This window comes from Physella acuta, unplaced genomic scaffold (assembly GCF_028476545.2).
Source record: "Physella acuta isolate Inbredline_101_S28 unplaced genomic scaffold, ASM2847654v3 ptg000184l, whole genome shotgun sequence".
Lineage (NCBI taxonomy): Eukaryota > Metazoa > Mollusca > Gastropoda > Physidae > Physella > Physella acuta.
The window spans coordinates 154,960-169,193 of NW_026731703.1; the positions used below are offsets into that span (position 1 = coordinate 154,960).

Genomic DNA, 14,234 nt, shown 5'->3' on the forward strand with positions numbered 1-14,234 from the left:
TCTCAAATAGATTTGGATATTGCCTGTGGCAGGTGATCTCAAATAGATTTGGATATTGCCTCTGGCAGGTGATCTCAAATAGATTTGGATATTGCCTGTGGCAGGTGATCTCAAATAGATTTGGATATTGCCTGTGACAGGTGATCTCAAATAGATTTGGATATTGCCTGTAACAGGTGATCTCAAATAGATTTGGATATTGCCTGTGGCAGGTGATCTCAAATAGATTTGGATATTGCCTGTGGCAGGTGATCTCAAATAGATTTGGATATTGCCTGTGGCAGGTGATCTCAAATAGATTTGGATATTGCCTCTGGCAGGTGATCTCAAATAGATTTGGATATTGCCTCTGGCAGGTGATCTCAAATAGATTTGGATATTGCCTGTGGCAGGTGATCTCAAATAGATTTGGATATTGCCTGTGGCAGGTGATCTCAAATAGATTTGGATATTGCCTCTGGCAGGTGATCTCAAATAGATTTGGATATTGCCTGTGGCAGGTGATCTCAAATAGATTTGGATATTGCCTGTGACAGGTGATCTCAAATAGATTTGGATATTGTAGTTTGCTTGTTATTGACTTGGGAGAAGCTGGTTAAGTTTGATTTCTTCCCCTTCCAGCTGGTGTTGTTTTCTTTCCCTTGATAGGCTGTTGTGATTCTAATGATTAGTTGCATTTATAATTGATGCTGTTAGGTAGAGTTTATTCATTGATTTTGTTGTTAGAGCTGATTGGATGGAGTTTTGTAACATTATGTCAACATTGTAGAACTGGTCTGTGACATTGGACTTGACATAAATAATTCACTTAAGTTTTAGTTCTAGTTGAAGACCCTTTTGAGTGTTATGTTGTACAAAAGCAAATTTTAAACAAGGATCCATTTCTTATCATTAGTGTTGTGTTCAATAAAAAATTCATTTATAAATTTCATTTATATTCATTGTTAGTTTCATATCTCAGTAATTGATTTATTCTTGCTTGCTAATGTTTTAGTCAGCCCTAATCTTTCTCTGTGGTTATCAGAAGCCTCCCTGTTGTAAAGTTAATCAACCAGAAATGTCATTGACATTAGAGATTAGCCAACATCCAGACTGACTGTCATTGACACAGACCTGTCATTGACATTTTAGATTAGCCAAGACCTGTCATTGACATTAGAGATTAGCCAAGAACCAGACCTGTCATTGACATTAGAGATTAGCCAAGAACCAGACCTGTCATTGACATTAGAGATTAGCCAAGAACCAGACCTGTCATTGACATTAGAGATTAGCCAAGAACCAGACCTGTCATTGACATTAGAGATTAGCCAAGAACCAGACCTGTCATTGACATTAGAGATTAGCCAAGAACCAGACCTGTCATTGACATTAGAGATTAGCCAAGAACCAGACCTGTCATTGACATTAGAGATTAGCCAAGAACCAGACCTGTCATTGACATTAGAGATTAGCCAAGAACTAGACCTGTCATTAAGCCTAGCAGTAATTGGCATGTGCCATTAACATGCAGTATTTGCCTGGAGGCTACACGAGAGAACAAAGAGCCAAAATCAATTCTATTATTAGCTTTTTGTCTCAGTAGAAATCTCGAGCTGATAACATGTAGTTATGTAAACAAACCATTTGGCTTGGGGGAGGATTGATTTTACTGCTTAGATAAACTTGTACATGAAAGATTGCTCAAATTACATGCCATTAGTGTCTGGACTCTGTTATTTGAAGGGGAAATGGAACATTGATTTTAAAACTAGCTGTAGTAATAGTCTTCTGCACATGGCCACGCCTCCATCAAACTATTCCAATACTTTGAATCCATACATTTTCTGTAAATAATTTCATATCACTTTTCTTCATGTCTTTGTCTTCATTAAATTCTACCTTAGCTTCTAAAATGTCTACAAAATACAAATATTCAAGATTGACATTACAAAAAGTAGCCTGTACTTTTCAAGATTAATGAATAGAATTATTTTCTGAATCCTTTACCTGGCAAGTTTAATTACTTGGTGAAGCCATTACGTGCAAGTATAACTACTTGGTGAAGCCATTACGTGCAAGTATAACTACTTGGTAAAGCCATTACATGCAAGTTTAACTACTTGGTGAAGCCATTACTTGCAAGTTTAACTACTTGGTGCAGCCTGTGCAAGTTAAACTACTTGGTGAAGCCATTACATGCAAGTTTAACTACTTGGTGAAGCCATTACGTGCAAGTTTAACTACTTGGTGAAGCTATTACGTGCAAGTTAAACTACTTGGTGAAGCCATTACGTGCAAGTTTAACTACTTGCTAAAGCCATTATGTGCAAGTTTAACTACTTTTTATAAACTTGTTGCCAAGCTTGCTTACATCAGGTGCATCAAGTCAAGGTAGTATTTTATGTCAGCTGTTGTATGGCTGTTGTCTCGTACAACATATGCGCTCTTCATACAGCAATCACAGACCAGGTTTTGATAACTATAATGGTGGTGGCATACAGAATGGTTCATGTCTTCATTTGTGTTGGCATTTCTGAGCTGTTGAAAAGAAAGCCATTTATGCATGAGTGAAAACTGATGATTTGCTCTTCAGGTTGTTTCTGTTGACCTCCCTCTCTACATGCACTTTTCACCTGAATGTGTCAAGCTATTGTTTGTAAACACTAGCCTAGCTGTGTGCCTGCTCAAGTTGCCACGTAATAGTTTTTAGTTTTAAAACCATTACGTTACCAAACCATGTATTAGAGATTGATGTTGAAGATAGTTTTATCGTTCCTGTTGTTGTAGGTTGAAACAGGGGGTTCAAACTCAAAATTGTCAAATATTTTAATAGGACAATAGAGAAAGGATTATATTTCTAGAGTGCCAGCAACTAATGGGTTAACAAAGCTCTTGTAAATATGCCAGTCTCTTGCTTCCTGCTTTGTTTGTATTACTCAAATACTAACAAAATCATACCCTCAAATACTAACAAAATCAAACCCTCAAATACTAACAAAATCATACCCTCAAATACTAACAAAATCAAACCCTCAAATACTAACAAAATCAAACCCTCAAATACCAACAAAATATCCTTTTTTTTTTAATCATAAAAAAAAATAAAATGATTTTTAACTTTGGCCTTCATATCAACTGTCTGTGATGTAGTGGCTTACTTTCCCTACTGTGATGGAAATGTTGTAGCTTACCTCCCCTACTGTGATGGAAATGTTGTAGCTTACCTCCCCTACTGTGATGGAAATGTTGTAGCTTACCTCCCCTACTGTGGTGGAAATGTTATAGCTTACCTCCCCTACTGTGATAGAAATGTTATAGCTTACCTCCCCTACTGTGATGGAAATGTTGTAGCTTACCTCCCCTACTGTGATAGAAATGTTATAGCTTACCTCCCCTACTGTGATGGAAATGTTGTAGCTTACCTCCCCTACTGTGATAGAAATGTTATAGCTTACCTCCCCTACTGTGATGGAAATGTTGTAGCTTACCTCCCCTACTGTGATGGAAATGTTGTAGCTTACCTCCCCTACTGTGATGGAAATGTTGTAGCTTACCTCCCCTACTGTGATGGGAATGTTATAGCTTACCTCCCCTACTGTGATAGAAATGTTATAGCTTACCTCCCCTACTGTGATGGAAATGTGCCTCACCTCCCCTATGTAAATGGAAATTCAATGTTTGGTGTACCATCATACCCACGTACCATCTTACCCTCGTTCTTTCATACCCACCCAACCCATACAGTGTTTGGTGTACCATCATACTCAAATACCATCATACCCACCCAACCAATTCAGTGTTTGGTGTACCATCATACTCAAATACCATCATACCCACCCAACCAATTCAGTGTTTGGTGTACCATCATACTCAAATACCATCATACCCACCCAACCAATTCAGTGTTTGGTGTACCATCATACTCAAATACCATCATACCCACCCAACCAATTCAGTGTTTAGTGTACCATCATACCTACGTACCATCATATCCACCCAACCAATTCAGTATTTAGTGTACCATCATACCTACGTAACATCATACCCACCCAACCAATTCAGTGTTTAGTGTACCATCATACCTACGTACCATCATATCCACCCAACCAGTTCAGTGTTTAGTGTACCATCATACCTACGTACCATCATACCCACCCAACCAATTCAGTGTTTAGTGTACCATCATACCTACGTACCATCATATCCACCCAACCAATTCAGTGTTTGATGTACCATCATACCTACTTACCATCATATCCACCCAATCAATTCAGTGTTTGATGTACCATCATACCTACGTACCATCATATCCACCCAACCAATTCAGTGTTTTGTTTACAATCATATTGTTTGTAAGTTTAGCATTGTATGATGCTGCTATAAAAAATAGTTTAAAACCAAAGCATTGATTGTCAATCAAATGTATGAATTGAGATCATTATTGTTTCACTGTCTAATAGATCTAGCTCTTCAGCGTGGTTTTGGATGAAACTGACTGAACTTGTCCTAATGTTTTTCAGAGAGCCGCAGGTGGGGCCTTCACACCTGTAGCACCCAGTCCTGGCCAGGTGCGTGGATCAGCAGGCAGGCTGACAGGCACTAAAAGAGCGGGGAGGTCTGTGCTAGATGCCAGCAATGCTCGGAGTGCCAGGAAAAACCTGCTAGATAAACTCAGCAGTGTGGAGAAGCAAGATCCAAACAAAGTCAACCACAACAAAAAATGGAAAGATGGAGCCAGAAGAAATGGCATCAGGTTAAAGGAATCAAAAGTTGAGAGAAAGGGTGGACGTTTAAGTGCAGCACGGCAAGCTAGGAATAAATTGGTCAAGCGGGTAGATAAAGAAACCAAGGCCAAACGTAGAATAAGTCTGCGGCTGAGGAAAATCACCAGGTCTTTCAATGGTAGAGTGCACAAGTCTGACTCAGATGAAGACAGTGTGGAAGAAAGAGAGGATAAACAAGGGAGTGAATCAGACAAAGACTGGGTGGAGGCGGGGAGGAAAGCTGGAGGATTGAAGGCAAGAAAGCCGTACAAGATCCGTCCTCTAGAGAGGGTGAGGACCAGGGGCTATAGCCTGCTGCTGGCCTCTAAGCTGGCCTTAAGGAGGGCCAAACGTGAGCAGGCTGCAGTCAAAGGTAAGGCACCACCAGCCCCTCAGCGATCATCCAAGAGGGAGGATGAGGTGGCTAGGTCAGCCAGTAGGAGGGACAGCCCAGAGGGGGTCAGGAGGTCCAGTAGTGATGGGGTCAGGAGGTTCAGCAATGATGGCCACACCAGCCAGGAGCCCAAGAAAACTAAGAGGAGGAAAAGCACAGACTCGCTCACACAGCAAAGAGATTCTAACCCCACTACACCAAAGAAAACCCCACCAAAAAAAGGTAAGTTTTGAAACAGCATCCTGTTTTAACTTGTAGCCATTATATCAATGAGTTAAACATTTCTCTCATGTCAAATCTCAATCCCCAGCCAAGCTGTCCTCCTCCAGCTCATCCCCTCCCCTCCCAGCACATGAGGAGAACAGCATCCCAACTTTCCAGCCCACAGAGTCAGAGTTCACAGACCCCCTGACTTACATCACTAAAATACAACATTTGGCTGAACCCTACGGCATGTGTAGAATTATTCCCCCTGCCAGCTGGAAGGTAGTTCACTTGATTGTAGAACCATTTCTGTATGTCACCTCAGCTCTCTGTTAGCTTCTTTAAAAATGTCTAAAACTGTACCATAGAACCTAGTTGAATTGTAGAACCATTTCTGTATGTCACCTCAGCTCTCTGTTAGCTTCTTTAAAAATGTCTAAAACTGTACCGTAGAACCTAGTTGAATTGTAGAACCATTTCTGTATGTCACCTCAGCTCTCTGTTAGCTTCTTTAAAAATGTCTAAAACTGTACCATAGAACCTAGTTGAATTGTAGAACCATTTCTGTATGTCACCTCATCTCTCTGTTAGCTTCTTTAAAAATGTCTAAAACTGTACCATAGAACCTAGTTGAATTGTAGAACCATTTCTGTATGTCACCTCAGCTTTCTGTTAGCTTCTTTAAAAATGTCTAAAACTGTACCATAGAACCTAGTTGAATTGTAGAACTGACTTTTCAGTTGGACAGCAACAAAATCAGTGATGATGTGCGCTTCACCCCCCAAGTCCAGCAGATCCACAGATTGTATAAAAGGTTGCTTCACATTTCTTTGCCTCAGACTATCAAAATCTTGTTTTTTAAAACACGTCTCATTTAAAAGCCAACTTTTCACATTAAAAGCCAACTTGTCACATTTTAAACTCAACCTGTCACATTTAAAACTCAACTTGTCACATTTAAAAGCCAACCTGCCATTGTCAACTTGTTACTTACAGGTGGGGACCTAATGTTCAACACGCAGCAGCAATCAACCAGCACCTGTTGTCTGAAAACTCCAACATCTCTACCACACCCCAGGTATGTCACCCCAACATCTCTACCACATCCCAGGTATGTCACTCCAACATCTCTACCACACCCCAGGTATGTCACCCCAACATCACAACCACACCCCAGGTATGTCACTCCAACATCTCTACCACACCCCAGGTATGTCACTCCAACATCTCTACCCCACCTAGGTACATCACCCCACCATCTCTACCACACCCCAGGTATGTCACTCCACAACATCTCTACCACACCCCAGGTATGTCACTCCAACATCTCTACCACACCCCAGGTATGTCACCCCAACATCTCTACCACACCCCAGGTATGTCACTCCAACATCTCTACCACACCCCAGGTATGTCACTCCAACATCTCTACCACACCCCAAGTATGTCACTCCAACATCTCTACCACACCCCAGGTATGTCACTCCACAACATCTCTACCACACCCCAGGTACATCACCCCAACATCTCTACCACACCCCAGGTATGTCACTCCAACATCTCTACCACACCCCAGGTATGTCACTCCACAACATCTCTACCACACCCCAGGTACATCACCCCAACATCTCTACCACACCCCAGGTATGTCACTCCAACATCTCTACCACACCCCAAGTATGTCACTCCAACATCTCTACCACACCCCAGGTATGTCACTCCAACATCTCTACCACACCCCAGTTATGTCACACCAACATCTCTACCACACCCCAGGTATGTCACTCCAACATCTCTACCACACCCCAGTTATGTCACACCAACATCTCTACCACACCCCAGGTATGTCACACCAACATCTCTACCACACCCCAGGTATGTCACCCCAACATCTCTACCACACCCCAGGTATGTCACTCCAACATCTCTACCACACCCCAGGAATGTCACCCCAACATCTCTACCACACCCCAGGTATGTCACTCCAACATCTCTACCACACCCCAGGTATGTCACTCCAACATCTCTACCACACCACAGGTATGTCACTCCAACATCTCTACCACACCCCAGGTATGTCACTCCAACATCTCTACCACACCCCAGGTATGTCACTCCATCATCTCTACCACACCCCAGGTATGTCACTCCAACATCTCTACCACACCCCAGGTACGTCACTCCAACATCACAACCACACCCCAGGTACATCACCCCACCATCTCTACCACACCCCAGGTATGTCACTCCAACATCTCTACCACACCCCAGGTATGTCACTCCAACATCTCTACCACACCCCAGGTATGTCACTCCAACATCTCTACCACACCCCAGGTATGTCACTCCAACATCTCTACCACACCCCAGGTATGTCACTCCAACATCTCTACCACACCCCAGGTATGTCACTCCAACATCTCTACCACACCCCAGGTATGTCACTCCAACATCTCTACCACACCCCAGGTATGTCACTCCAACATCTCTACCACACCCCAGGTATGTCACTCCAACATCTCTACCACACCCCAGGTATGTCACCCCAACATCTCTACCACACCCCAGGTATGTCACTCCAACATCTCTACCACACCCCAGGTATGTCACTCCAACATCTCTACCACACCCCAGGTATGTCACTCCAACATCTCTACCACACCCCAGGTATGTCACTCCAACATCTCTACCACACCCCAGGTATGTCACCCCAACATCTCTACCACACCCCAGGTATGTCACCCCAACATCTCTACCACACCCCAGGTATGTCACTCCAACATCTCTACCACACCCCAGGTATGTCACTCCAACATCTCTACCACACCCCAGGTATGTCACCCCAACATATCTACCACACCCCAGGTATGTCACTCCAACATCTCTACCACACCCCAGGTATGTCACCCCAACATCACAACCACACCCCAGGTATGTCACTCCAACATCACAACCACACCCCAGGTATGTCACTCCACAACATCTCTACCACACCCCAGGTATGTCACCCCAACATCTCTACCATACCCCAGGTATGTCACTCCAACATCACAACCACACCCCAGGTATGTCACTCCAACATCTCTACCACACCCTAGGTATGTCACTCCAACATCACAACCACACCCCAGGTATGTCACTCCAACATCTCTACCACACCCCAGGTACGTCACTCCAACATCACAACCACACCCCAGGTACATCACCCCACCATCTCTACCACACCCCAGGTATGTCACTCCAACATCTCTACCACACCCCAGGTATGTCACTCCAACATCTCTACCACACCCCAGGTATGTCACTCCAACATCACAACCACACCCCAGGTATGTCACTCCACAACATCTCTACCACACCCCAGGTATGTCACCCCAACATCACAACCACACCCCAGGTATGTCACTCCAACATCACAACCACACCCCAGGTATGTCACTCCAACATCTCTACCACACCCCAGGTATGTCACCCCAACATCTCTACCACACCCCAGGTATGTCACCCCAACATATCTACCACACCCCAGGTATGTCACTCCAACATCTCTACCACACCCCAGGTATGTCACCCCAACATCACAACCACACCCCAGGTATGTCACTCCAACATCACAACCACACCCCAGGTATGTCACTCCACAACATCTCTACCACACCCCAGGTATGTCACCCCAACATCTCTACCACACCCCAGGTATGTCACCCCAACATCACAACCACACCCCAGGTATGTCACTCCAACATCTCTACCACACCCCAGGTATGTCACCCCAACATCACAACCACACCCCAGGTATGTCACTCCAACATCACAACCACACCCCAGGTATGTCACTCCACAACATCTCTACCACACCCCAGGTATGTCACCCCAACATCACAACCACACCCCAGGTATGTCACTCCAACATCACAACCACACCCCAGGTATGTCACTCCAACATCTCTACCACACCCCATGTATGTCACTCCAACATCACAACCACACCCCAGGTATGTCACTCCAACATCTCTACCACACCCCAGGTATGTCACTCCAACATCTCTACCACACCCCAGGTATGTCACTCCAACATCTCTACCACACCCCAGGTATGTCACTCCAACATCTCTACCCACCTTAGGTATGTCACTCCAACATCACAACCACACCCCAGGTATGTCACTCCAACATCTCTACCACACCCCAGGTATGTCACTCCAACATCTCTACCACACCCCAGGTATGTCACTCCAACATCTCTACCCACCTTAGGTATGTCACTCCAACATCACAACCACACCCCAGGTATGTCACTCCAACATCTCTACCACACCCCAGGTATGTCACTCCAACATCTCTACCACACCCCAGGTATGTCACTCCAACATCTCTACCACACCCCAGGTATGTCACTCCAACATCTCTACCACACCCCAGTTATGTCACTCCAACATCTCTACCTCACCTAGGTACATCACCCCACCATCTCTACCCCACCTAGGTACATCACCCCACCATCTCTACACCACCTAGGTACATCACCCCACCATCTCTACCCCACCTTAGGTACATCACCCCACCATCTCTACTCCACCCCAGGTAGATCACCCCACCATCTCTACCCCACCTTAGGTACATCACCCCACCATCTCTATCCCACCTAGGTACATCACCCACCATCTCTACCCCACCTTAGGTACATCACCCCACCATCTCTATCCCACCTAGGTACATCACCCTCCATCTCTACCCCACCTTAGGTACATCACCCCACCATCTCTACCCCAGCTTAGGTACATCACCCCACCATCTCTACCCCACCTTAGGTACATCACCCCACCATCTTTATCCCACCTATGTACATCACCCACCATCTCTACCCCACCTTGGTACATCACCCCACCATCTGTATCATACCCCACATAAGTCACTAACTTTGCTAGTCTTCTGTGCATAACACCAGTCTATTCTTGTTTCAGATTGGAGGTGTACAGATAGATCTACCTCAGTTGTATCACCTTGTTGAGGAGTCAGGTGGGCCAAAGAAAATGTCTGACAAAAAACATTGGGCCAGAGTAGCAGACATTATGAATATTCCTAAACAGGTACAGGAGTTACATATCCAACAGTTTTAGATTAGTTTAATCTTCAACCGTCTTAGAATGATGTAAATTGAAAAGGATTAGCATCTCCATTTAGTGCTGCAGATTTCATTAGTCATATCTGGGTGTGACATTTTACCAGAATTCCCAATGGAGGCGAGCGAGTTGACGAGATTCCGTCCCCAATGTTGTTGACATGGAATAAAAACGTGCTTTTTAGATTTAGACCGTAAAAAAAAATAAAAAATAAAAACTTAAGCCTAAAATTAATTTAGAAATTTTATATTTTTAGAATAAATGCTATAAAAGTTGCAAATCCAGAGAACTTGAAAATAATTTTTTGAGTTTAAGGCTACATTTCTATTTATTTTCACAAGCCTAAGTTATAACCGGATGTTTCACTTTCGTAAGACAAATATTGATTGGCTGTACAGTAACTTAGTGATCGATAACTATTTGTTTACAAAACTTTGCAGATCAAGTTTTTAAATAACAATGCAAATTTAAAACCCCATGACCTAGTTTTCTATTTTTAGCTTACAGTGTGTACAATAAAATCAATGGCGGCCTATCCAATAGCAGGATGCCATTGTTTATGTCGCCATTACACGTGAAAACCAAATTGTTTTTGCTTTTTTTTTTAAATTTTTATTTAGTTACCGAAAATATTATAAACATCAAATACATCCAATCTTTAGTAAAGTCCGAAAAAAACCAGATTGACAGGATTTTATAACCATATTAATTGTAACTACGCTGTGCATGATTTTTAAATGAATTTATACACCTCTCAAATACCTTTGAGACTTTTCTCGCTGGTGTCCATTAAAGTGTTCTATTTTTTTACTGTCCAATTTAGCAAAAGTTGAGTTTTTAAATATCTGGATTTGCCATTAAAAAAAACACCAAGGCTGTTTAAACTTTAGGCATTTAAGAAGTAGTTTTTAGTATCAAACTCCGCTTATGGCCCTTTCTGCAATTTGTGCATGTTTAGATGGTACTGCTGTGCAAACATTAACGTGACATCATTTGTTGCACAGCTACTTTCGTTTAGCTGATACTTGAAAATAATAAAAATGGATACAAAATATTAAATTTCAAATACAGTAGTAGTCTTTATCCAATAAACAGTCATTTTTAGCAGACTATCATATTTGTGAGTCTAAAAACTAACGTTTATGAATGCGTCTTTGGCCATTACTAACTTTTGTCTATCCGACATCAAGCGCACATTTGGATCACTGTGACCTTTGTTTTTTTTTTCTACGCTGTTACCTGGCTGTGTTGTTTATAGGTAAAACTAAAACAAATGTATTAAATTATACTAAGATCCCAGGTGAACGCAGTCCTGTTAAAACTAAAACAAATGAATTAAATTATACTAGGATCCCTGGTGTACGCAGTCGTGTTAAAACTAAAACAAATGTACTAAACTACTATACTAAGATCCCTGGTGAACACAGTCTTGTTTAATATTTATCTCATGCACTTTATCTTTGAGCAGGCCATGGATAGGACAGTGAGACTTTATGATATTTACTGCCATCATGTCTTTCCCTATGCAACCTTGTCAGAGCAAGAAAAGGAGCAACTAGAAGAAGAGGTCAAGGCTATTTATGAATTGCAAACTGTTGAGGATGATGCAATTACCAAGGTGATTCTCTTTTTTTTTGAAAGTCTTTCATAAGGAATATACAGCTAATATGATTTGCTAGTAAGTTAAACGAGGTTTGCCGATTTAAAGTTTTGAAATCAACTATCTTAGGGCAAGTCCATGCCGGTCAGCTGGTTTAACAGAATAGCCAGGAATGTCCAGTCAATGTGGTTTAAAGATGAGCCAAGTCCAGCCCAAGTTGAAGTAAGTCACTTGTTATTTGACATTTCACTGGGCTGATCATAGTATAACTACAAATGTAAGTCACTTGTTATTTGCATTGTTTATTGGGCTGATCATAGTATAACTACAAATGTTAGTCACTTGTTATTTGACATTGTTTATTTCACTGGGCTGATCATAGTAGAACTACAAATGTTAGTCACTTGTTATTTGACATTGTTTATTTCACTGGGCTGATCATAATAGAACTACAAATGTCATTTCAGTACTGATAGTTTTATCTAGTAAATATACTCACATTATGAAATTGATGAAAATCTTTACCCATCTTGTCCCCTTAGTCTCAGTATTGGCAGATTATTGATGTAAATCTTGTCCCCTCTAAAATTGGCAGATTATTGATGTAAATCTTGTCCCCTCTAAAATTGGCAGATTATTGATGTAAATCTTGTCCCCTCTAGTCTCAGTATTGGCAGATTATTGATGTAAATCTTGTCCCCTCTAGTCTCAGTATTGGCAGATTATTGATGTAAATCTTGTCCCCTCTAGTCTATTGGCAGATTATTGATGTAAATCTTGTCCCCTCTAGTCTCAGTATTGGCAGATTATTGATGTAAATCTTGTCCCCTCTAGTCTCAGTATTGGCAGATTATTGATGTAAATCTTGTCCCCTCTAGTCTCAGTATTGGCAGATTATTGATGTAAATCTTGTCCAGAGGCGTAGCGACCCCTCCCGGCGCCCGGGGCGATCTTTCATTTTGGCGCCCCCTATATATATATATATATATATATATATATATATATATTTATATATATATATATATATATATATATATATATATATATATATATATATATATATGCGTGAGTGTGTTTGTGTGTGCGACAGTCTGGAAAAAAAATTAACAATTACGCTGATTGTCGTTCCCTAAAACTTCACTGGAGCGACCCCTCCCGGCGCCCGGGGCGATCTTTCATTTTGGCGCCCCCTATATATATATATATATATATATATATATATATATATTTATATATATATATATATATATATATATATATATATATATATATATATATATATATATATATTATATATATATATATATATATATATATATATATATATATATATATATATATATATATATATATATATATATATATATATATGCGTGAGTGTGTTTGTGTGTGCGACAGTCTGGAAAAAAAATTAACAATTACGCTGATTGTCGTTCCCTAAAACTTCACTGGACGCCAATTAATTTCCCCTTAAGATGCTGAAACGAATAAAAAGTAGAAAATCAAAAGAGCTTAGAACAGTGGGCTCCATCGAACCCGAGAGGTTCGGTAATTCAGTTTCAGGGCTTCCGCGGAGGTCAAGACACACACCCGACTCATAGGATTCACGATCGGATTTTGTCATTGTGGACGATACAACTATTAAGGAGGGTTCGGTGATTGCGCATATGAAACTGGTGGAGTTCGGTATTCCAAAAATTTAAGAACCACTGCTTTAGGGTGTATTTTGTAGAAGGTGCAAGCCTTATTTGGTCTACTTTTGGTCATGTCTTTAGAACAATTTCGATAATAGTAGGCCAATATTGCAATTTTGAATTATCAGTTAGGTTGAACAAAGTAATAATCAGTACAATATACTAATTTTCTTCTCTCTTAAAATTTTGGAAAAGAGTGTCGCTTCCCACCCACTCGCTCCGACAGTCTGCTATTTTACTGATCGGATAGCGATACAAGAATCTGTTATATTTATTTCTCTTAATGCAGTGATCCAGGCAAGATGTAATGCAATCAAGTAAAAGTATCTAATCTCTCACGTTGAAATTGAGAGAATCGTAAGAATCTTACAAAGAACTAGTCGCATTATTACTTCGCAAAACTGGGTAGTGAAATCGTACATTCTTTTCTAAGTGTTAAAAGAGTTATCTAGCAACCGATCCAGTACAAATCCT

The 14,234-nt window shown here is 41.4% G+C and overlaps 1 protein-coding gene across 1 annotated transcript in view; it reads left to right on the forward strand.

Annotated features, from left to right (window-relative positions):
* The window catches only part of LOC131936680 (protein Jumonji), a 41,654-nt gene that overhangs the window by 15,681 nt on the left and 11,739 nt on the right, over positions 1 to 14,234 (forward strand). Inside the window, exons 8-14 of the mRNA XM_059293728.1 lie at positions 4,503 to 5,361; positions 5,450 to 5,625; positions 6,084 to 6,157; positions 6,340 to 6,421; positions 10,308 to 10,433; positions 11,935 to 12,084; positions 12,196 to 12,288. Coding sequence (XP_059149711.1) covers positions 4,503 to 5,361; positions 5,450 to 5,625; positions 6,084 to 6,157; positions 6,340 to 6,421; positions 10,308 to 10,433; positions 11,935 to 12,084; positions 12,196 to 12,288 — 1,560 coding nt within the window. The remainder of the gene's footprint in view (positions 1 to 4,502; positions 5,362 to 5,449; positions 5,626 to 6,083; positions 6,158 to 6,339; positions 6,422 to 10,307; positions 10,434 to 11,934; positions 12,085 to 12,195; positions 12,289 to 14,234) is intronic.